Source organism: Odocoileus virginianus, chromosome 1 (genome assembly GCF_023699985.2).
Source record: "Odocoileus virginianus isolate 20LAN1187 ecotype Illinois chromosome 1, Ovbor_1.2, whole genome shotgun sequence".
Taxonomy (NCBI): Eukaryota; Metazoa; Chordata; class Mammalia; order Artiodactyla; family Cervidae; genus Odocoileus; species Odocoileus virginianus.
The window spans coordinates 22,951,287-22,976,773 of record NC_069674.1 but is presented as its reverse complement, the minus strand read 5'-3'; the positions used below and the strand labels follow the sequence as shown (position 1 = coordinate 22,976,773).

The 25,487-nt window shown below is 36.9% G+C and overlaps 1 protein-coding gene across 6 annotated transcripts in view; it reads left to right on the top strand.

Moving 5' to 3' along the window:
• The window catches only part of MKLN1 (muskelin 1), a 377,738-nt gene that overhangs the window by 181,647 nt on the left and 170,604 nt on the right, over window positions 1-25,487 (top strand). Inside the window, exon 2 of one of the 6 annotated variants that reach the window (XM_070465712.1) lies at window positions 20,282-20,316. The exons of 3 other annotated variants lie outside the window; for them this stretch is intronic. In XM_070465712.1, the coding sequence (XP_070321813.1) occupies window positions 20,282-20,316 (35 nt within the window). Of the gene's footprint in view, window positions 1-11,012; window positions 11,230-20,281; window positions 20,317-24,225; window positions 24,293-25,487 lie in introns of those variants that run through there. 2 more of the 6 variants (XM_070465725.1, XM_070465716.1) reach the window with 2 other exon arrangements.

Sequence of the window (25,487 nt, the reverse complement as noted above, 5' to 3'; positions counted from 1 at the left end):
TTTCTTAATGAGTCTGGCTAACGGTTTGTCAGTTTTGTTTATTTTTTCAAAAAAACAGCTTTTAGCTTTGTTGATTTTTGCTATGGTCTCTTTAGTTTCTTTTGCATTTATTTCTGCCCTAATTTTTAAGATTTCTTTCCTTCTACTAACCCTGGGGTTCTTCATTTCTTCCTTCTCTAGTTGCTTTAGGTGTAGAGTTAGGTTATTTATTTGACTTTTTTCTTGTTTCTTGATGTAAGCCTGTAATGCTATGAACCTTACCCTTAGCACTGCTTTTACAGTGTCCCATAGGTTTTGGGTTGTTGTGTTTTCATTTTCACTTGTTTCTATGCATATTTTGATTTCTTTTTTGATTTCTTCTATGATTTGTTGGTTATTCAGAAGCGTGTTATTTAGCCTCCATATGTTTGAGTTCTTAATAGTTTTTTTTCCTGTAATTGAGATCTAATCTTACTGCATTGTGGTCAGAAAAGATGACTGGAATAATTTCAATTTTTTTTTTGAATTTACCAAGGCTAGATTTATGGCCCAGGATGTGATCTATTCTGGAGAAGGTTCCGTGTGCACTTGAGAAAAAGGTGAAATTGATTGTTGTGGGGTGAAATATCCTATAGATGTCAATTAGGTCTAGCTGGTCCATTGTGTCATTTAAAGTTTGTGTTTCCTTGTTAATTTTCTGTTTAGTTGATCTATCCATAGCTGTGAGTGGGGTATTAAAGTCTCCCACTATTATTGTGTTATTGTTAATTTCCCCTTTCATACTTGTTAGCATTTGCGTTACATATTGTGGTGCTCCTATGTTGGGTGCATATATATTTATAATTGTTATACCTTCTTGGATTGATCCTTTGATCATTATGTGGTGCCCTTCTTTGTCTCTTTTCACAGCCTTTATTTTAAAGTCTATTTTATCTGATATGAGTATTGCGACTCCTGCTTTCTTTTAGTCTCCATTTGCATGGAATATTTTTTTCCAGCCCTTCACTTTTAGTCTGTATGTGTCCCTTGTTTTGAGGTGGGTCTCTTGTAGACGGCATATATAGGGGTCTTGTTTTTGTATCCATTCAGCCAGTCTTTGTCTTTTGGTTGGGGCATTCAACCCATTTACATTTAAGGTAATTATTGATAGGTATGGTCCCGTTGCCATTTACTTTGTTGTTTTGGGTTCGCATTTATACAACCTTTCTGTGTTTCCTAAAGGATTTTCCTAAAGAGAGAATCCTTTAGCATTTGTTGAAGAGCTGGTTTGGTGGTGCTGAATTCTCTCAGCTTTTGCTTGTCTGTAAAGCTTTTGAATTCTCCTTCATATCTGAATGAGATCCTTGCTGGGTACAGTAATCTGGGTTGTAGGTTTTTCTCTTTCATTACTTTAAGTATGTCCTGCCATTCCCTTCTGGCCTGAAGAGTTTCTATTGATAGATCAGCTGTTATCCTTATGGAAATCCCTTTGTGTGTTATTTGTTGTTTCTCCCTTGCTGCTTTTAATACTTGTTCTTTGTGTTTTGTCTTTGTTAATTTGATTAATATGTGTCTTGGGGTGTTTTGCCTTGGGTTTTTCCTGTTTGGGACTCTCTGGATTTCTTGAATCTGTGTGACTATTTCCTTCCCCATTTTAGGGAAGTTTTCAGCTATTATCTCCTCGAGTATTTTCTCATGGCCTTTCTTTTTGTCTTCTTCTGGGATTCCTATGATTCAAATGTTGGGGCGTTTCACATTGTCCCAGAGGTCCCTGAGGTTGTCCTCATTTCTTTTGATTCTTTTTTCTTTTTTCCTCTCTGCTTCATTTATTTCCACCATTTTATCTTCTACCTCACTTATCCTATCTTCTGCCTCTGTTATTCTACTGTTGGTGCCCTCCAGGGTGTTTTTGATCTCATTTACTGCATTATTCGTTTTTAATTGACTCTTTTTTACTTCTTCTAGGTCCTTGTTAAACGTTTCTTGCATCTTCTCAATCCTTGTCTCCAGGCTATTTATCTGTAACTCCATTTGTTTTCAAGATTTTGGATCATTTTTATTATCATTATTCTAAATGTCTCCCCCTCTTTTGTTTGGCTTGGTGGGCATTTTTCATGTTCCTTTACCTGTTGGGTATTTCTCTGCATTTTCATCTTGTTTATTAGATTGCTGTGTTTGGGGTGGCCTTTCTGTATTCTGGTGGTCTGTGGTTCCTTTTTATTGTGGAGGTTTCTCACAGTGGGTGGGGTTGGACGATTGGCTTGTCAAAGTTTCCTGGTTAGGGAAGCTTGTGTCCGTGTTCTGGTGTGTGGAGCTGGATTTCTTCTCTCTGGAGTGCAGTGGAGTGTCCAGTAGTGAGTTTTGAGATGGGTCTATGTGTTAGGTATGACTTTGGGCAGCCTGTATGTTGATGCTCAGGGCTATGTTCTGCATTGCTGGAGAATTTGTGTGGTATGTCTTGCTCTGGAACTTATTGGCTCTTGGGTGGTGGTTGGTTTCAGTGTAGGTATGGAGGCTTTTGGATGATCTCTTACTAGTTAATGTTCCCTGTAGTCAGGAATTCTCTGGTGTTCTCCGGTTTTGGGCTTAAGTCTCCTGCCTCTGGATTTCAGTCTTATTCTTCCGGTAGCCTCAAGGCTTTTCCAACTATACAGCACTGATAATAAAACTTCAAGGTTAATGGTGAAAAGATTCTCCACCCAGAGAGGTTCACAGAGTTACATGAAGAAGAGGAGAGGGAGGAAGGAGATAGAGATGAACAGGAGGAGAAAAAGGGGGACTCAGGAGAGAGACAGATCTACACAGTACTCTGTTCCCTAAGTGTCCTCTGTAACCCGGAACACCCACAGAGATTCACAGAATTGGATTGAGAAGAGAAGGGGGAGGGGGGAAATAGAGGTGATCTGGGGGAGAAAAAGGAGAGTCAAAAGTGGGAGAGAGTAATCGTCACACTCCTGAGTAAAAATGGGTACTGAGTATTGGATTCTTAAATGTCAAAAATTGATAGCAAATACTGAAAAACAAGGATTAAAAATCTAGAGTAGAAGTTAGACTCTTAAAAATACAATATTAAAAACAAAAACAAAACATTTAAGAAATATATATGAAGTTCGCTTTAAAAATAGGGTCTTTTTTTTTTGCAAGGTTATAGTGGGTTATGAAAATGAAAATTAAGGGGTAATAGAGGATTAATAGAGGACTTTAAAAAAAAGTAAAAAAATTAAAAAAAATGTATTTTCCTTTTTTTAATTAAAAAAATTTTATTTTCCTTTTTTTAATTAAAAAAAAAGTAAAAATATATCTAGGAATTTCTCTGGAGCTGTTGCGGGCAGTGCAGGTTCGGTTCAGTTTCAGATGGCTCCTTGTTCCAGCTTACCCTTATCAATATCTATAGGCCCCTTCCAGTGTAGTCGGTGTTAATAACTACAGGGATTTTAATCTGTTGCACCTTTAATCTGTTGCATCTGTTGTCACTTCTGAAGCGATTCCCTTTGTTTATTTGGCTTCTGTTTGCTGGTCTCTTCAGTGTCTAATTTCCGCTCTGACACAAGCGGGCGGAGGTGGTCTCTTGTTCAGGTTCTCTTGCTGTGGGGAGGGAGGGGCACTGCTAACAAATATCACTGGCCTGTGTGGGGAGCACTCGCAGTGTTCGGCCACACTGGGTTTGCCCCCTCTCGCGGCGTGTGTGCTTTCCCCGTCTACACTGCTCAGGCTCCAGGCTGCTCTATAGGGAGTGGGCCCTGAGTTGCATGCACTTCCCAGGCCTAAGCCGCTCAGGTTCAGGTTTTTGGGTACTCCACAAAGAGGCAGACTCTTTGGGCCTTCGTTTTGTGCCTTCCCAGCCCGAGCCGCTCAGACAGCCAGGAGTTTGACGAGCGCACTCTCCCTGGGTGCAGTGCGCCTTATCCCCTCCGCGGTCGCAGCCTCAGTTTCCCTGTGCCGGTTTGGTGCACCTTGTGTCTCTTCTAGGGAGCTGGTCTCTAGCTGCGACCCTCCCAGCGGATGTCAACCACCCAGAATCTCAGGAAGTCTTTGGTTAGAAACTGGAAGCCTGTTTGCAGTTTGGTAGGGGATGCCCTCTCTGAGGCCGAGTTTGCCCCCCCTCCCCCGCCTCTGGCGGGGGAAGGGCCGGTCTGCAGCCAGCTAGCTCTTCTCTGGAATTGCTCAGTGCTTCCTTTGTTCTGCAAACGGCTGGCAGTGTCTTCGGTTAGCGCCTTTTGCAGGTTAATTTTCTCTCTCTCTCTTGCTATCCTACAATTTAAATTGCTGTCTCACGTTACCTCCCTCCAATTGCCTTCAGGGCATTCAGGCCCGGTCCTTACCCTAAGCCATGCCACCCGCTCCTCTCCGTTCCACCCCCACTTGCTGGTGGCGGATGCCAGCGTCTGGAGTACTTTTCTGCTGGGAGTTGCTTTTAGGCATGTAATCTGTGGGTTTTATTTTATTTTTCCTTCCAGTTAGGTTGCCCTCTGAGATTCAAAAACTTCACCCAGACCCGTCAGTGAGAGGGTTTCCTGGTGTTTGGAAACTTCCTTTATTAGGACTCCCTTCCTGGATGGGTCTCCATCCCTAACTCTTTTGTCTCTCTTTTTTTTATATTTTGTCCTACCTCCTTTCGAAGACATTGGGCTGCTTTTCTGGGTGCCTGATGTCCTCTGCTAGCGGTCAGAAGTTGTTTTGTGGAGTTTGCTCAGTGTTCAAATGTTCTTTGGATGAATTTGTAGGGGAGAAAGTGGTTTCCCCGTCCTATTCCTCTGCCATCTTAGCTCCTCCCCCCTATTTAAAATGCTTATAGGCAGTTTTTCCAATGAGACCTTGAGAACTTTAAAGCATAGTTTATTACAGAACCTGATTTGGCTAATAGCTTTTAATAGTTTTAGAATATATTATGAATATTTTGATTAATTTTAGGATAAGGATCATTTCCTCCAATTCCTTGAATATAAGTATTCAATATGAAATATAAAAAGTAGTATAAAAAGTGTAGCAGTTGACTTAACAGTGTTTTGGGATTGGTAATTTGCATCCCATGCATTCAGCTACTTAAAAAGTACAATTCAGTGGCCTTTAGTATGTTCAGAGATATGTTTAACATCACTGCAGTCAATTTTAGAACATTTTCATAATCTCAAAAAGAAAACTGTACCCTTTGTTATTATCTGCTTACTTTCTTATCCCTAAGCAACCACTAATTTACTTTCTATAGATTTGCCTGTCTATGTAGATTGTGGACATTTTATATAAAGTTATATACTATGTATTCTTCCTAATTGGCTTCTTTCACTTAGCATATTGTTTTCAAGGTTCATTAATGTTGTAGCATATAGGATGTATCAGTACTACATTCTTTTTATGACAGGTAATATTCTATTGTTGGATATACTGCATTTTTATCCATTCATTAGTAGATGGACATTTAGGTTGTATCCACTGTTTTGGCTTTTATGAATAATGATGCTGTAAAAAGTGTGCAAGTGTTTTGTGTGGTTTTATGTTTTTCTTTGGGTAAATGCCCATGAGTAGAATTTCTTGGTCATATAGTAATTCTGTGCTTAACTGTTTAAGGAACTGCCAGGCTATTGTTGGTTGATTTTTTTGTTGTTGTTGTTATTGAAATTGTGTCAGACTGATTAGTGCATATGAGTTGAAGCCCTGTAAGGAGAATGACCATCTGGAATTAGACAGCAAATTGCTTGACTTGTTAATCTAAGAACTTTCTGTTACAGTTGATCTAGTCCTTTATCTTCTTTTATTTTTGTTGAGAATGCATGGATTGGCTCCATGTGTTCATCTTTTAAGTTACTTACCTACCTTTCAGTGTACATTCTTACTTGGAGACATAGCATATATTCACATATACTTTGGTAATAGTTCATGGTGGGGCTGTTAGTTGAAAATCGGTATTTTTTCCCCTAAAATTTATATAGTTTGTTAATATGTAAAATACTGAATGGGAGATATTTATGAAACTTTTTTATGAATTCTTAAACAAACTGAGGCATAGATTTTAAAAGAGCTGAAAATGATGTCAAGTTTGACAGAATAATTTCTTTTAAAATTTCAGGTGATTTTAAAATTCACATATCAAAGTCTAAAAGTTTAAGTCTTTGACCTATCACCATCTCCATTTTCTCCAGCCTCAAATGCTACTTTAGGTGACAGGTTAAAGAAGACTTTATGTTTTTTATTGTTATTGCTACATTGTGATATTTGAATCACAATTATGGCTTTTCACATTTTTGGCTGTCTGTGCCATAAACAAATTATTCAGTTCAGTTCAGTCACTCAGTTGTGTCTGACTCTTTGTGACCCCATGGACTGGAGCACACTAGGCTTCCCTATCTATTACCAACTCCTGGAGTTTACTCAGACTCATGTCCATCAAGTCAGTGATGCCATCCAGCGATCTCATCCTCTGTCATCCCTTTCGCCTTCTGCCTTCAATCTTTCTCAGCATCAGGGTCTTTTCAAATGAGTCAGTTCTTTGAATCAGGTGGCCAAAGTATTGGAGTTTCAGCTTCAGCATCAGTCCTTCCAGTGAATATTATTGGAACAAACAAATAATTAGGTGCCTCTAACTCCTAAGTAACAACTAGGCCTCTTTGAAGTTATGAGAGAGTATTTCTGGTGATGAACTATCTATACATTTAATAGTGCAGTAGAAGGTAGCAAAAAAGTTCATCTGAGTTAAGATGAATGACAAAAGCAGTAAATATCACAGAAATCAGAAGTGAGATTCAGAGGATGAAGCATCTATTGTTTACATGGCCTTGAGGGGAGACTTCTGAAAGAGGTAAATGAGCTGTGACTTCCTTTGTGTACAGATACAATTTATTTAATCATGCTTTAAATTCTTTGAATGCAGGAGTTTATATTTACCCTTGTGTGTATTTAGCAGTTGCTCTTTGGGAAATTAGGTTAACATTTGGAACTTGTGGATTTAGTGTAGCATATTAGAGCCATGAAGATGCTTGGAGGTAGACTTAGACCAGACAGTATACAGGGCACTTGATACAGGCTGGGTCATTGGTCAGGTACTTCTTCCATATATCACATACATGGATTGGTGTCCTTGCACACATTTCCCTCCAGATTCACCATTTTAAAATGTGTTAAGTCAGTCTTTGTTTTTATTCAGGTTTGTTTCATATATCAGTTACAAAAGATACTGTATACTGAAGGAAGTTTTCTGATAGTGTTCCAAAGTCACTGGCTTATATTCCCTCCCAGATATCTAACATATATCCTATCCATTCTTTTTCAGTGAACTCCTCTATTTATTTATACTTTCTTTATGATTTTGCATATGGGAAGACATAAACATTCACTTATCACATATGCATTTAAGAAGCTTGCCTCTCTCTATTCAGAAATTTAGGTATAATGAAAACAAAACTCTGAATTGTATTTCATTCTGTCAGGGGAGTGTGTAATTTCCTCAGTTCTGTCTCTTCACAACAAAAATCTGAAGTGATGGGCCAGCATTACAGCTCTCTGAGGGACCAGTGTTACAGCTCCGTGTTACAGCTCAGTTTTATTTAGAAAATAAAGGAAAGTACATCCTCGAGGCGTGAGGGCATGACGAAGAGAAGAGAGAGAGAGAGAGAGAGAGAGAGAGAGACCCCCAGCCTTTTGACTCCTCTTTTTATATGTTCTTTTCTCCTCCCCCTGGGCCTGCCCTGTGTAAATTGGGCTAGCCAGGAGTGCTGTTTGTTCTACCTGAGGTCCTCACTCCAGTCCTTGGACCTTCCTTTGTTCTATTTTCGCAGGCTTTTCCCTTCCTTGTCTTTTAGCCACCGCCATTTTGGATTTCCTTTTTCCTATTCTAACTACCTAACAATTCTTTTAAGGAAACTTAGTAAGATATTTTGAATTTTTTATGGTATTCGAACCTGCTTTTCCATGGCATTTTGGGCAGTGATTATGTTTATATTTGTCTAAAATAAAATGTATGGATTGCAAATTAATCCTCTATCAAATATCTAGTATTATTGATGGAGGTATGTTGTCCTGAGATTTACTGGATTTAATAGAATAATTTTTTTTGAGATTATGATAGACTGTTTGGCTGCCATTAAAAAGTAAGTTTTAGAATATTTTTTAATGATATAAAGAAAATCTATCAGATTTAATGGCATATAAAAAACAGATTTTAAAAAGCCTTTTCAAATGGTTTGCTCCAATTTATCTTTAAACATTCACACATAATTGTATGCTTAGTCAAATAGAAAAGGCTGCAAACAAATTAACTGAAGTTTTAACAGTGATTGTCTTGGGATGTAGTAATTGTGTTGATTTTTATTTTTAATGTCTGTTCTTTGGACATTGCCCAGAATTTTAAATTTTATTTAAATAAGTAATACATTAAAAAAAAAAGTAGAGGTTGTGTGGGACTGTATCTCATCTCCTGCATTGGTGGGTGAATTCTTTAGTATGAGCACCACCTGGGAAGCCCATTTCCTTGTTGGTGAGTTTGCATTTTATTTTTTGAAAATGTGGCATCATCAAATAATATAGATAGAAAAGTGATGTGACTAAAGTCAGTGGTTTAAAATTTAAAAATTTAAACACCTGATTACACAAGATCCTACTGTATAGCGCAGGGAACTCTATTTAATATCCTGTGAAAAATGATAATGGAAAAGAATATGAAAAATACATGTATAACTGAGTCACTATGCTATACTGCAGAAATTAAACACATCCTTGTAAATCAACTATATTTCAGTAAAACTAAAAAAATTTTTTAAAGCACTCTTAAAAGCCAGTCATTTTCATTGATTTTGAGTAGCTGATTTCATTGATTTTGAGTAGCAGTCTTCAGATTGGGGCATGCTTATTCCTGGGAGTACATGTAGACCTTCCAGGGGGGTATGTTGGCAAAAATAGTTTGAAGGATTCAGTTTCCTGAGTTTTATTATTATTGTCTGTTCTCTCTTAAAAACTGACAAGCCTGAGAACCTGCCTGTGGTTTAGGCCCTTGCTACTGAAAAGTGTGGCCCACTTACCAGCCGCATTGCTTTTACTAGGCCTTTGTTAGAAACGCAGAATCTCAGACCCACCCCAGACCTACTGAGTCATAATCTGCATTTTTAACAAGAACCCCAGGTGATTTGCCTGCACTCTGAAGACTTCTAGCTGTCCCATATCCTATTTCTCAATTGCAAAAGAGGCATACTTTTTATCTATTCCATAGAATGTAAGAATCTTCCGAGTGCCAAACAAAGGACTGTTGTAAAAGTTGGTATTGAAGTTGAGAAGGTGAATGACAAAAAAAAAGTCTATCTGTAAAATAGGTGGCTCTCAATTCTTTCTTTTTAAACAAAGTTAAAAGGAAGACCGAAATCAACTTGTTTGTTGGTATATCATAAACAGTAATTTTTAATGATAGCTCATCATGTGATTTTTGACATATAATTCCAAAGGTAGTCAAAAAATTAACAGTACTAGCAGAAATTCCTTCTGTTTCCATGTATTTGTGTAAGTGAAATTTTCAGTGCATACATCTACAAAATAGACTTGATGCTGAATTTCACTTTATTCCAATAGTGATACTCACTTGTATATACATGAATTAATTGTTAAAAAAATGAAAAAATACTGTTCACAATATGTTTGAAAATCATTTTTAATACCATTTTACCCCACATTTAATCTTGTCTGTCAATGTGCATGCTATATTTTATATTATTTACAATAGTATCTGGAAGAAATTTTAAAAATCTGACCAAAGCTAAAAAAATTTAACTTATACTCTTTATTTTTCCCGCAGAGAAGTCATACAGAGTGAATATAAATGACCCTGCAGTACAGTAGAATATTATAATACATTAGTTAAAATTCAGTAGGGAAAGCTTCAAGAAAAATGTGAATAAGATAAATTTTTGACTATGGGAAGACCCTGTATGTTTTTAAACATAGATGATATTTTTATTCTATTGATACTGTTGAAAGAACAAACATAACAACTTTATTTAAAATGACAGTACTTAGAGTACAATGGAAAGTACAGGTTTTACAGTTATAAGCTATGAAAAAATTTTGCTTGCCAATTTAAAAATGGTAAGGATATGCATAGATTTTCAAAATTATTTTAGGGAATATTTGAGCCAGAAAGCTCCAGTACCATTAACTGACAGTAAGATCCCGATCTTGTTTGCACAGTCAGATTACTTAGGGAGCTTTAAAAATTTCTGAGCCCCCAAATCACAAAACAATCTTTTCTTTTGGTCCTAGGCCCAAGATACTAGATTTATAATGAAGCTCCTACAAAAATGACAATTTTTCTATAGTTCTGTACATACATATCTTTTTTGTTTTGTTTTGTAGTTACAGGCATACACACAACAAGGGATTTTAAGCCTAGAACTTAAAGAAAATGATAAGGAAAAGAGTTAAAATTTGAGACATGCAGGTTAGCCTTGATCCAGAAAATCCACTTTCTCATTTTCACAACACATGGCTTAGTGAGAAAGTGATGCTTTTTGATCAGGATGCAGGACTGTTAAGTGGGACTCAGACTAGATTTCAGTTTTTATTCCTTGTGGGATCTTTTTATGCAAAGTCAGAGTTTTAGTTGCTCAATCGTGTCCGACTCTTTGCGATCCCAAGGACTGTAGCTCCTCTGTCCATGGAGTTCTCCAGGCAAGAATACTGGAGTGGGTAGACATTCCTTTTCCAAGGAATCTTCCTGACCCAGGGATCGAACCCAGGTCCCCTGCATTGTCGGCCGATTCATTACCATCTGAGCCACCAGGAAAGCCTACAACCTAATATAACAGCCCAGCACCTCTGTCTGGTAAGTCCAGAATAATACCAGAAAAAATAGAGAAGTTTTTTAAAAAAGAGGAACAATTTTCTGAGCTCAGGAAAGGTTCAGGTTATTCATTAGTTTGAAAAGGCCTGCTGAATGTGACAAGGCTAAAAAAAAAAAAGTACCCACAAATATTATATATTCTGGTGTAGAAACTTACTTGGTGCTAGAGAAGCCGGTTGCATGCATATGTCAGCTGGGCTTTGGGGGGCACTGCATATGCTCTAGGAGCAGGATGTCAGAGAAGCCATCTCTACTATCGGAACTGGGAGCTGGAGAAGCACTCCTGAACTAGGAAGCAAAACAACCCTCAGTTCATTAGGGAAGAAGCAAAGACAGCCACTGTACACGGAGACGTCTCTCCTGCCCCTCTCTACTGACGAAATCACACTGTGCCAGCTGTCAAAGAAAAAAATGCTGAAAGAGCCCAAATCAGTTTCCAAGAAAAGACAGAAAGGGTGAGTTTAGAAGTGAGAGTGAATACATCCATAATTGGCCCACCTATACCTTAGCTTTTGATGTTATCTATTAACCATTTTTCTCAGAGCTTTGTTTATACTTAAGCTAGTTAAGTCTGCTTAGTGTCTGAAGTTTTCATTTGGATCATCTTATGATGCCCATTATTGTTTCATTTGAAGTAATGTTACTAGCAGGCTTTTGTGTTTTCATTTTCTGTTCTTAAAATAGTAGAAATGCAATAAAATATTTTAAAAGTTGTAAAAATGGACTCTGAACTACAAAGAAGGCAGTGCTTTGGAAGCAAACACTGGCTGGCATGTGGGGCGTGTTGGCATGCTGGTCCAGTCGCTTGGACTGTTGGTTGGTTCAACTGATAAACATTCTGAATTTGGTAAAGGAAAATCTGAGAGCTCTAAGCATGTAAGATACAAAAGTGTGGGATGTCTGAAAGTTAAATGAGGAATGTTGCTTATCACTTGTAATAAACTTGTTTTCAAGGTTAGTATCATCAAACTATGCAAATTCCATATAATAATTTAAAGTCAGAAAAAGCGCTCTTTCAAATTCTGTGCTACAGTGATCTATAATGTGACAGCTCCTTAGTCGTTGAGTAGAGCGTTAGAACCAAACAGTTTTGAACCTTATTCAGTTATTAATTATGTTATGGTTGTGAATTTATTTGTGAATTTTACATGAATAGACATGTAGAATTGAATTTAAGACTGGCATAGGATTGCAGCTATATTTCAGAGTGACGTACTTTGAAAAGTTCAAAGAGATACAGAGATGTCCAAAGAAATTTACTCAGAACTTTGCACAAAAACAAGATAAGTTGCTGTGGAGCATGGTATCTGTTGTAGTAATATTTGGTCTAGAATATTTTTGAATTTCTAATAGTATTAAATTAGTTTAAAATATTAAAAAAATATTTTTTAAAACTTAGATCCTCTGGAATCTCTCTGAGCAACAGAGAAAAAAATGCTGTGCTGTAGGATTTAGGTCTTGGTCAAAGATAACCTGTTAGGAAGATAAGAGGAGAATTCTCACAAAACAGATTTGGATTAGTTAGTATCCGTTTGACCTCTCGCCAATAGTACAGTTTAAATTACTGCATTAAGCTGGGGGAAGAAAGTTATATCCAATACAAAGGAAAACATGAAGAGAAGGGAAGTATGTCGTACAGAGAGAACAGTGAATAAGGAGGAGATTTGGGTTCTCATCCCAGTTCTGTCATTAATTAATTGGTAGTTTTGGGTCTTTAGTTTCTCCAGTCTTTTATTTGTTTTCATAAAAAACAAGAGGATTAGATGCTTAAGGTCTTTTTTTGTACAGGAAAGCGGGGAGTATTACAGAATAGTTTTTTAAAATAAATATAGCCCCTCCCAACCCATGACACACATGATAACTCAAATTAAGCTAAATTGTTGCCCAGAAAAGATGTTTTGAGGACTTCATTTATCAAAAGATGATATGATTATTTCCATAAAATTATTTACTTATAAATGAAACCTTTGAGGGTGCTTGATAACACTTTATTTTAAATATTTGTAATTCCTTTGGATATATTGTTTTTTTGTCTGAGATTTGAAGAATGTATGTATTAAGTAGCATTAAACCTTTCCCAGGGCTTCCCTGGTAGCTCAGTTGGTAAAGAGAGCTGGGTTCAATCCCTGGGTTGGGAAGATTCCCTTGGAGAAGGGAAAGACTACCCACTCCAGTATTCTGGCCTGGAGAATTCCATGGACTCTATAGTCCATGGGGTCGCAAAGAGTAGGACACGACTGAGTGACTTTCACTTTCAGACCTTTCCCAGATCATGTCCAGCTTTAATAGTCTTTGCTTTTGGTAGAAAGAGGCCCTTCTTAGCTTTGAAATATATTCTGAAGGGGCTAAATGTTTAATTTCAGAAAAGATTGATAACTCAGCCTTCTGAGATACTCAGCAAATGAGAACTATTTTTTATATAAATGTCTCAGCAGTTTTTGTTTGTTTTTTTGTTTTAGGGGGGACATCACATAAACTATCTTCCCAAGTTGATTTTTTGGCTAGTCAGTTTCCTGTCTTATTGTTCTTCTATATAGGAATGTTTCTTTATTTTGTTACCATTCTCTGTTCCCCATGGTTGCTGCATTTCTTTGTGTAGACTGTGTAGGTAGGTATATGTTCCCAGTGTACTTTGAGATAACTACTTTATATCAGACATTTTGAAGTGCTTGGTAATAATAAACAGAGTTGAGTTTTGCTCTGGGTAATGGTGAGCAGATGCCATACCATTTACTAGACCATTGACTTCCTATAATTCTCAACAGTGACTCTTCGAAGTGTAGTGTAGGTGTTGATTTGCATATACACACTGAGGCCAATAAGAGTATAACAGCTTAATCAAGGTCATTTATGAAGTAAACATTGGAGCTGAGTTTAGAATCCACATCTTTGTAAATTCAGTCATATTGTCTGCATGACTTGATTAGGGCATATTAACAATGTGAGACAATTTAGGTTTTATTTAGCTTTAACATAAATTTTTTGTCAATGAAAGTGAAATTGTTATATGTTCTAGTTAAAATTAAGTGCTATGAAATTGATCTGTCATTTACTCCATCTTTTTATCTATTAAAATGGGAGAGATCATTTTAGGTTTTTTTTCTTATTCCTTAGGTCCGATTTTGATTTTATTCATCAGTTGACTCTTCTTTCCTATGTTATCAACCACTCAGTTCCTACTCTTACCCCTCATTCAGTGCCCATCAGACTAGTTTTCACTAATCTTTATTTTATTATTTTTTAAATTTTTCCATTTATTTTTATTAGTTGGAGGCTAATTACTTTACATTCACTAATCTTTAAAAAAAATTTTGCATTAACCCCATTTCTCTCATTTATCTGCTTCACAGCCAGAAGACATTGTGTTAGTTATTGATTGCTTCCTAACAAATTGGCATGAATTTAGCAGCTTCAAACAGTATTTATTATTTCATAGTTTATAGGATCAAGATTTCAGGAATATCTTATATAAACCCTCTGTTTCATGTTTCTTATATGGCTACTAAGTCAAGGTGTTGACCAGAGCTGGGGTTTCATCAGTTGTCTTGAGTGGGGAAGAATCTGCTCCCAAGCTCCTGTGTGAATTTTTTGGCAGATTTCATTTTCTTAAAAACTTTTGGCCAGAGGCTGTCCTCTTTTTATTGCCATGTGGACCTCCACAACATGGTGTTTTGTTTCATCAAAGCCAGCAAAGGAGAGAGTGGGAAGAGTATGCTAACAAGTCACACTTTTCTGTAGCCTAGTTCCAGAAGTGATACCTCATTACTTTCGCTGTGTATTCTCTTGGTTAGAAGCAAGTTATTTTGGATTGCACAAGGCTCATACCAGGAGGTAGGGCTCCTTTGGAGCCATCTTTGGATTTCCCTGCTAGAGGCAGTTTTTATTAAAACCACAGTGCCATTATTTTGTACTCAGTCCTGTCTGAATCTTTGAGACCCCATGGACTGTAGCCTCCAGACTCCTCTGTCCATGGGATTTTCCAGGCGAGAATCCTGGAGTGGGTTGCCATTTCCTCTTTCCAGGAGGGTTCCCAACCCAGAGATCAAACCCTTTTCTCCTTCATTGGCAGGCAGATTCTTTACCCCTTGAGCCACCTGGGAAGCCACTGTCATTTTACTTAATGGATTTAGCAGTAGTTCTTTAGTAATATCTGATACATAGCCCATATTCAGTTTTCTGTTTGTTAAAAAAGTGTCTTATAGTTTGTCTGAATTAGGATCGAAACACTTTGTATTTGTTGTTATAGCCTATTAAAATTATTTTCAAGAGTAATCTTAAGTGTTCTTACTAGTCTCCTGCCATTTTTCTTTCATCCGTTGATTTGTTGAAGAAATCTGTCATTTATCCTGAAAAGGCTCCTAGTTTCTGAATTTGTCCAGTTGTTTCTTTGTAGTAACGTTTGACTAATTCTGTCATACTTTGTGTAAACAGGAAGTTATATGGAAAGACTTGTTTAAGATTTTGGATTTTTTATTTTTTTAAAGACTCCTCCCTAGGTGGGTTCTGTGTACCTTGTGTCACTTTCAGAAACACAAAGTCTGGGGGTGACAGCTTGGTCCCTTTATTGTAGAGTTTTCCATCCACCTTTCATTAATGGTTTTAATCTCCAGTGATAACTTTAGTGAAGTAACTTACTCTAACAGTGGTTATCAATGTTGGATTTTTCTAACATTCCTTTCACATTTATTACCTGAATTTTTGTATAAAGTTCTCCCTAAAGCTCTAAAATAGTTTTATTGGAAAAGCAAGATAAATACTTAATTCCTTTTAATGACCAATTTGTAGAATAATGAGTTGATATAATACCTCCGGGTGTCTGATTTTTTTTTTAAAGCATTTATGAGCCTTAGATTTTTATGTATTCATTTCATTGTGTTTTTAAAAATTTCTGTAGTTATTCTTTTTGGTGCCACATTGGTCCATCCTTGGCAAATGGGAGCCCCTTCAGGCTGGCCACTCCTGTGTTCGTGTGACACAGTATCATTAATCTTTATTTTCTTGCTTTTCAGTATGGCACAGTGTCCTTTGTTTATCATGCCCTGATGAGGGAATGATGCTTAGACTTCACAGTTGGAAACTAGGAACATTTGTTACTGGATTGTCATTTCTTTTAGACTGTTTTAAGGGACATAGCTAGGATTTTTTTTTTTTTTTAAGTAAAAAAGTATCTTGAGTTCATACTGCTGTTTCCACTTCAGATTTGATTTATGGGATTGTAATTTATATAATTTCACAATTCTGCTATTTTTTCTTATGTTATCTTTACTATGTTGAGTCTTTCAGTCCATAAATATCATATATCTTTCCATTTATTTAGGTTGCTTTTAATTTCTTTCATTAGCATTTTTTAATTTTTAGGGCAAAGAGCTTCCTTACATGTTTTGCTATATTTATATTTATTTCCTTTGAAGCCATTGTAAATAGTTTTGTGGTTTTAATTTTGGGTTCCACTTGTTTATTGTTAGATTGTAGAAATGCAGTTGACTGCTGTGTGTTTATCTTGTATCCTGTGGCATTGCTGAACTCGCTTAAGTTCTAGGAAGTTTTTTTTGTTGGTCGTTTGTTTTCGGTAAATTCCTTGGGATTTTCCATGTGACAGATCATGCCATCTACAAATAAGGAAAGTTTCATTTTTTCCTTTCTGGAAGTTGTGTTTCTTCTTAGTTGAATTGTCAGGTTTTATTTTATTTTTTCTGGCTTTTGAATTATATAGGGGGTGTTCTCAGTGTCAGGTTGTGATGGATTTACATGTGTTTTTTTCCTAGTATTTACATGTTTTTGTATTTTGTTTTCTTATCCATTTGAAATTTAACCTGGTATGCCGAGTGAGGTATAAATCTAATCATATTGTTTCTAAATGACTGTCCAGTTATTTTGTCACTTAGGAATTTCATATTTTCCCTACTGACTTGTGGTGCTACCTTAATCATTTATTGACTTTTCTGAATTTTAATTTTGATAATATCTCTTTTGTTCCAAAATGTCTGTTTACATATAAAATCCTCCACTGTTTTAATCACAGAGACTTTGTGACCTGCCTCACCCCCACCCTTTACCCCCCACCATATCTGCTTTAACATCTGGTAAGGTCTTCCCTTGTTGGTCTTTTTTTTTTCAGGGTTTTGAGACTGACTTAATTTTTATATAAACTTTGTTAACTGTGTGAATTATATCACCTTAGTTATTAAAAACTTTTATTGGAGTGTAGTTATTTTCAGTGTTGTATTCATTTCAGGTGTACAGCAAAGCGAATCAGTCATATGTATATATGTGTGTATATATATATATTGAGTAGAGTTCCCTGTGCTATAGCAGCTTCTTATTAGTTATCTATTTTATATATTTGTTATTGTTCAATCACTAAGTCATGTCAGACTCTCTGCGACCCCAAGCACGCCAGGTTTCCCTAACCTTCATTATCTCCTGGAGTTTGTTCAAATTAATGTTGAATTGGTTCGCTATCTAACCGTCTCTTCTCTGCTGTCCCCTTCTCCTTTTGCCTTCAATCTTTTCCAGCATCAGGGTCTCTTCCAGTGAGTCGGCTCTTTACATCAGGTGGCCAAAGTACTGGAGCTTCAGCATCAGTCCTTCCAGTGAATATTCAGAGTTGATTTCCTTTAGGATTGACTGGTTTAATCTCTTTGCAGTCCAAGGAACTCTCAAGAGTCTTCTTCAGCACCGCAGTTGGAAAGCATCAATTCTGTGCACTCAGCCTTCTTTATGGTCCAACTCCTAAGTCTGTACATGACTCCTGGAAGTACCATTGCTTTGTCTGTACAGTCCTTTGTCAGCAAGGTTATGCCTTTGCTTTTTAATACTTTGTGACTTTGTGTAGGTTTGACATAGCTTTCCTTTCAAGGAGCAAGCATCTTTTAATTTCATGGCTACAGTGGCCGTCTGCAGTGATTTTGGAGCCCAAGGGAAAAAAAAATCTGTCACTGCTTCCACTTTTTCCTCTTCTATGAAATATTTGCCATGAAGTGATAGCACCAGATGCCATGATTTTAGTTTTTTGAGTGTTGAGTTTTAAGCTAACATTTTCCACACTCTTCTTTCACCCTCATCAAGAGATTTTTATTCCTCTTCACCTTCTGCCTGTAGAGTGGTATCATCTGCGTATCTGAGGTTGTTGATAATTCTCTGACAGTCTTAATTCCAGCTTCTGATTCATACACATAGTAGGGTGATTTCATATGTAGAGGGGTGTATATGTCAATCCCAGTCTCCCCCTCACCCCCTGATAACTGTAAGTTTGTTTTCTACATCCATGACTTACTTCTCATTTAAGGTTTATTTGTATTCTTTTTTTTTTTAGATTCCGTGTGTAACCAATATCTTATGATATGTGTGTCTGACTTTCTTTACTCAATGTGACAGTCTCTGGATCCATCCATGTCACTGTAAATGGCATTATTTTGTTCTTTGTTATGACTGGTATTCTGCCGTGTATATGCATCACATCTTCTTTATCCATTCCTGTCTCTGGACATTTAGGTTGCTTCCATGTCTTGGCGTCCCTGGTGGCTCAACTGATAAAAGAACATGCCTGCCAATGCAGGAGACACAAGAGATGTCTTGTGTTCGAGACATCAGGTTCCATCCCTGCATTGGGAAGATCCCCTGGAGGAGGAAGTGGCAACCCACTTCAGTATTCTTGCCTGGAAAATCCCATGGACAAAAGAACCTGGCAGGCTACAGTCCATGGGGTCACAGAGTTGGACACTACTGAGTCCATGAGCACAGACATGTCTTGGCTATTGTAAATTATGCTCCTGTGAACATTGGGGTGCATGTATCTTTTCAAATTACGGTTTTCTCTGGGTATGTGCCCAGGAATAGGATTGCTGGATCATATGGTAGTTCTCTATTTTCAGTTTTTTAAGGAACCTCCTTACTTTTCTCTCTAATGGTTGTACCAATTTACATTTTTACCATCAGTGTTGGAGGGTTCCCTTTTCTCCACACCATCTCCAGCATTTATTATTTGTAGACTTTATGATGGTGGCCATTCTGATCTGTGTGAGGTCCCACCTCCTTATAATTATGATTTGCATTTCTCTAATAATTAGTGATGTTGAGCATCTTTTCATGTACTTTTTGGCCATCTGTATGTTGTCTTTGGAGAAATGTCTGTTTAGATCTTCTGCCCGGTTTTTATTTTTTTTTTTTATATTGAACTGTATGTATCACCTTTATTTATTATCTAGTTTCAGGAAAAAACTTGTTCTTATTTTTGAGTGTAATTAAACTATAAATTAATGTAGAGAGAATTGACATCTTTATGATGATGAGTCCTTCTCCATGAGGACACAGTATTTTAGTTTATTTTAGGCTTACTTTATGTGCGTTTTGCATGCTCAGTTGTTTGATTGAGTCCAACTCTTTGCAACCCTATGGACTGTAGCTCACCAGGCTTCTCTGTCCATGGAATTTTCCAGGCAAGAATACTGAAGTGGGTTGTCATTTTCTCCTCCAAGGGATCATCTGGAGCCAGGGATTGAACCCACGTCTCCTGCATTGGCAGGTGGATTTTTTACCACTCTGTCACCTGGGAAGCCCCCATATGTGCCTTTTAGGATTTAAAAAGTTTTTCATACATTTTTAAGTTTATGCCTAGTATTTTATTTTATTGCTGTTGTAAGTGGATTTTTTTCCCATTATATGTTCTGACTGCTTTTTGCTTTTATGTTTGAAGGCTTTTGAAACTTTTTGTATTTTAATTTGATATATATATTTAAAAACTAAATTAATAGTATTATTTTCCATTAATTCTTTGGTGTTTTCTAGTATGTTATCTTATCTGCAAACAAGTACTTTTTTATTTTCCTTTCTAATATGTATGCTGTAATTGCTTTGCCCCTTTTTTTTGGGGGGGTAGGTAAATTATAAGACTTTATTTTTTGGAGCAGTTTTAGATTTACAGAAATATGAAGCAGATAGATAGTACAGGGTACAAATATACTCCCCAGCATTTTTTGCCATTATTAATTATATTACTAACATTCAATTACATATTGTACTTAGTCACTCAGTCGTGTCTGACTCTTTGTGATCCAGTGGACTGCAAGCCCGCCAGGCTCCCCTGTCCATAGAATTCTCCAGGCAAGAATACTGGAGTGGGTTGCCATGCCCTCCTCCAGTGGATCTTCCCAACCCAGGGATCGAACCCAGGTCTGCCACGTTGTAGGCAGATTCTTTACTCTCTGAGCCACCAGGGAAGCCCAAATTACATATTATATTGATTTATTACAATTAATGATCCAGCATTGATGCATAATTATTATTGTAGTCTTCAGATTTCCTTAGTTTTTACCTAATATTCTTTTTCTATTCCAAGATCTCATACAGGATTGTGTTTAATTGTCATGTCTCCTAGGTGTGACTGGACAATTTCTTAGACTTTCTTTGTTTTTGATGACTTTTATAGTTTGAGGAGGACTGGTCAGGTATATTGCAATGTGCCCCTCTCTTGGAGTTTGTGTGATTTTTTTTTTTTTCCTTCTCAAGATGAGTTATGGTGTTCTGGAAGAAAAAGCAAAGAGGTAAATTTCCATTTTTATCACTTTATGCACATACTGTTATCATGATTTTTCACTATTGATTTTGACTTTGATTAACCTGGTTGAGATACTGTTTGTCAGGTTTCTCTACTGTAAAGTTATTTCTTTTTCTTCTTTCCACACAATGGTCTTTGGGAGGAAATTACTACATGCAGCCCACTGTACCGCCCACACATACAGTGGGGAATTATGCTTTCCTCCTTTAAGGTAGATTTTCTACATAATTTATTCAGAATTCTGCATGGGAAATTACCCTCTGTCCATTTATTAATTTATTCAATAATTTATTTCACTTCATACTTAACATGTACTTACTTTATTCTTTGGGTTATAATCTAATATTAGTTTGTTACTCAAATTGTTCCAGATTTGGCTATTTGAAACTTTTTGATTTGGCTCCTGTGCCCTTTGGACATAACCCCCATGAATAGATTTTCTTTTTTTTTTTTTTTTTTTTAAACACTTCTTTACTTTCTGGCACCACAGGATGCCCCAGACTCATGTATTTCCTGCCCCATTTCTTCATGTAGCCCTAGTTCCTTTTATTGGAAAATGGTATCAGAAATTAAGATTTGGGTGTTAGGTATGTTCCTTGCTTCTGGGGTGTTATTTTAGTAACTCTCAGCTGACAAAGTGAAGAAATAAATTGAAGTATAGTAACCTGTGTATAGGCACATACCTGTAAATATTTCTATATGTAACCATTAGTAATTATATTAAACATTGGTGTCTACCCTCATCACCTACTCTAATCCATTACCACATGGATAATTCCAGATTCCTCCCCTTGCTGATCTGTAGATTTCCACTCTAGTAGTTAGAAACCTGGCTCTAACCATTTGCCAAGCATCTTAATTACTCAGTTCCAGTATACATGTATAGCAGTATCAGAATTGTTTATCTGTACTTTGCAGAACTCAACTCTGTTAACTAGAGTACAGTACTCAAGTACAGTCCCTTCTGCCTTTAGTCTTATGTAGTCCTTTCATTTATTTACATAGTTACTTGAGTCAGTACCTTTTGTTTCATACATTTGTGATACAGTTAGATTCTCTTGTCATAGTTTGCATTTTTTTATGAAAGCCTCTTAACTTCCTAATTTTTTAAACTTGCATGCATTAGGGGCTTCCCAGGTGGCGATAGTGGTAAAGAACCCGCCTGCCAGTGCAGGAGACATAAGAGATGTTGCTTCCATCCCTGGGTTGGGAAGATCCCCTGGAGGACGAAATGGCAACTGACTCCCAGTACTCTTGCTGGGAAAATCCCATGAACAGAGGATCTTGGCGGACTACAGTCCATAGGGTCACAAAGAGTCGGACAAGACTGAAGTGACTGAGCATACATGCATGACTTAAGGTTTACTCTTAATGTTATAGAGTGCCGTACGTAGGTTTTGACAAATGTATAATGTTGTATATCCACCCATATAGAACCATACAGAAAAGTTTTACCCCCTCTTTGTGCTTCACCTGTTGATCCCTTCCCTTCTCCCACCAAACCTATGGCAAACTGATCTTTTTACTGTATAAAGTTTTTTGTCTTTTCCAAGTTTTCATATCATTTTTAAAGTTAGCATTCATTTAAGATTCCTTCATTTCTCTTCATGGCTTGATGGCTCATTTCTTTTTACTTATGAATAATACTCCATTGTATGGATATACCATGGATTGTTTATCTTTTCAACTATTGAAGGACATATTGATTCCTTTTAAGTTTTGGCAGTTACAAGCAAAAGCTGCTATAATCATTCATGTGAGGGTTTGGCTTAGATATTAGTTTTTAAACTTATTTGGGTAAATACCTAGCAGTGTGATTGCTGGATTGTATGGGAAAATATGATCACTCTACCAGTGGTATTTCCACCAGCTGTGGGAATTCAGTCCTCAGTTCTGTTTGGTACTGTCAGCTTTTTTTCATTTGAGCCATCCTAATAGGTGTGTACTGATAACTCATTACCATTTTAATTTGTAATTCTCTAATATATGAAATATCAATAACCTCAGATACGCAAATGACACAACCCTTTGGCTGAAATTGAAGAGGACCTAAAGAGCCTCTTGAAAGTGAAAGAGGAGAGTGGAAGAAGCTGGCTTAAAACTCAACATTCAGAAAACTAAGATCATGACATCTGGTCCCATCACTTCATAGCAAATAGGTGGGGAAACAATGGAAACAGTGAGGGACTTTGTTTTCTTGGGCTCCAAAATCACTGCAGATGATGACTGCAGCCATGAAATTAAAAGATGCTTGCTCCTTGGAAGAAAAACTATGACCAACTTAGACAGCATATTAAAAAGCAGAGACATTACTTTGCTGACAATGGTCCATCTAGTCAAAGCTATGGTTTTTTAGTAGTCATGTATGGATGTGAGAGTTGGACCATAAAGAAGACTTGAGTGCCAAAAAATTGATTCTTTCAAACTGTGGTGCCAGAGAAGATTCTTGAGAGTCCTTTGGACAGCAGGAATATCAAACCAGTCAATCCTAAAAGAAATCAACCCTGAACATTCATTGGAAGGTACTGACACTGAAGCTCCAATACTTTGGCCATCTGATGTGAAGAGCTGACTCACTGGAAAAGACCCTGATCCTGGGAAAGATTGAAGGCAGGAGGAGAAGGGGACAACAGAGGATGAGATGGTTGGATGGCATCACTGGACATGGGTTTGAGCGCTCTTTGGGTGTTGGTGAAGGACAGGGAAGCCTGGTGTGCTGCAGTCCATGGGGTTGCAAAGAGTTAGGACATGACTGGGCTAAACTGAATGATATGTGATGTTGACATCTTTTCATGTGTTTAGTTTTCATCCTTAAACAGATATGTGTTAACATCTTTTGTCTGTTTTTAAACTGGGTTGTTTTCTTATTTTTGAATTTTAGGAGTTCTTTTGTAGATTTTGGATACAGACCTTTATCATATACATGTTTTGCAAATTTTTCTTCCCATCAGTGGCCTGTTTATTTCTCTTAACAGTGTCTTGCAGAGCAGAAGTTTTAAATTTTAATAACGTCCAACTTAATCAGTTTTTTCCTTTAATGGATATGCTTTTGGTGTTTAGAGTCATTGTCAAACCCAGGCCACATGTTTTTCACCTATAATACCTCATAGAGGTTTTATAGTTTTGTGTTTCACATTTAGGTCTGAGATTAATTTTGAGTTAAGTTTTGTGAAAAGTGTGTGGTCTTCTTTTTCTTTTATTTTTTAACTATGTGAATGCCCAGTTGTTTCAGCACCTTTTGTTGAAAGGATTATCTTTTCTCCATTGAATTGCCTTTGCACTTTTGTCGAAATTGATTATTTGATTGGTTTTATTTCTGAACTCTATTCTCCATTGACCTGTATCTCTTCTTTCACCGTTACCATCTTGTCTTTCTTACTATAAGTAAGTGAGTCTTGAAGGCAGGTAATGTTATTCCTCAACTTTATTTCTTTAGTTTTGTGTTGGCTACCTTGGGTCTTTTGTCTTTCCATATGAATTTCAGAATCAGTTTGTTAATATCAACAAAATAGTTTGCTGGGATTTGTTTGGGATTGGGTTCAGTGTACAGATCAAGTTGGGAAAAACTAGTATCTTAACAATATTGAGGCCTATATCCATGAACATAGAATATCTCCATTAATTATTTAGATTTTCTTTGATTTCTTTCATTAGAGATTATAGTTTTTTTTTTTAACAGATCTTACATGTATATGACTTAGTCTTTAAGTATTTTGTTTTTTAAGTGCTAATATAAATGCTATTGTGCTTTTACTTTTATTTCATTTTTAAAAATTTATTTATTTTTGGCTGGGTCTTCATTGCTCTATGCAGGCTTTCTTTAGTTGTGGCAAGCAGGGGCTCCTGTCTGTTGCAGTACACAGACTCCTCGTTGTGGACCCTTTTCCTGTTGCAGAGCAAAGGCTCTAGGTGCAGAGGCTTCAGTAGTTGCAGCACATGGGCTCAGCTGTTGTGGCTTGCAGGTGAGTTTTTACTTTTAAATTCCAGTTTATTGCTAGGATGTAGGAAAGCAGTGACTTTTGTGTATTAACTTTCTGTCCTGCAACCTTGCTGTAATTGTCTGTTAGTTCTAGGAGGTTTTTTTTTTTGTTGTTGTTGTTGATTCTTTGGGATTTTCTTTATTTTTTTGTCAATCTGTGTACCTTGTATTTCCTTTTTTAGCTTTATTGCATTAGCTAGAAATTCCAGTATGACGTTGAGTAGGAATGCTTTGTTCCTGATGTTAAGGAGAAACATACTTCTTACCTTTATGTTAGCTATAGGTGTTTTGAGGTGTTCTTTATCAATTTGACAAAGGTCCTTTCTACTTGTTTGCTGAGATTTTTCATTGTTAATGCATGTTGGACTTCGTGAAGTGCTTTCTCTGCATCTGTTGTTAGATGACTCTTCTTTTGCTTGTTGGTATGATGAATTTCTGTCCTTTATTGAGCCCATCTTTGCATGAAATGTTCCCTTGGTATCATTTTCTTGAAGAGCTCTCTAGTCTTTCCCATTCTGTTGTTTTCCTCTATTTCTTTGCATTGATCGCTGAGGAAGGCTTTCTTATCTCTCCTTGCTATTCTTTGGAACTCTGCATTCAAATGGGAATATCTTTCCTTTTCTCTTTTGCTTTTTGCTTCTCTTCTTTTCACAGCTATTTGTAAGGCCTCCTCAGACAGCCATTTTGCCTTTTTACATTTCTTTTCCATGGGGATGGTCTTGATCCCTGTCTCCTGTACAGTGTCATGAACATCCGTCCTTAGTTCATCAGGCACTCTATCAGGACTAGTCCCTTAAATCTATTTCTCACTTCCACTGTATAGTCATAAGGGATTTGATTTAGGTCATACCTGAATGGTCTAGTGGTTATCCCTACTCTCTTCAGTTTAAGTCTGAATTTGGCAATAAGGAGTTCATGATCTGAGCCACAGTCAGCTCCCAGTCTTGTTTTTGCTGACTGTATAGAGCTTCTCCATCTTTGGCTGCAAAGAATATAAATCAATCTGATTTCGGTGTTGACCATCTGGTGATGTCATGTGTAGAGTCTTCTCTTGTGTTGTTGAAAGAGGGTGTTTGCTATGAGCAGTGCGTTCTCTTGGGAAAACTCTACTCTATTAGCCTTTGCCCTGCTTCATTCCATACTCCAAGGCCAAATTTGCCTGTTACTCCAGGTGTTTC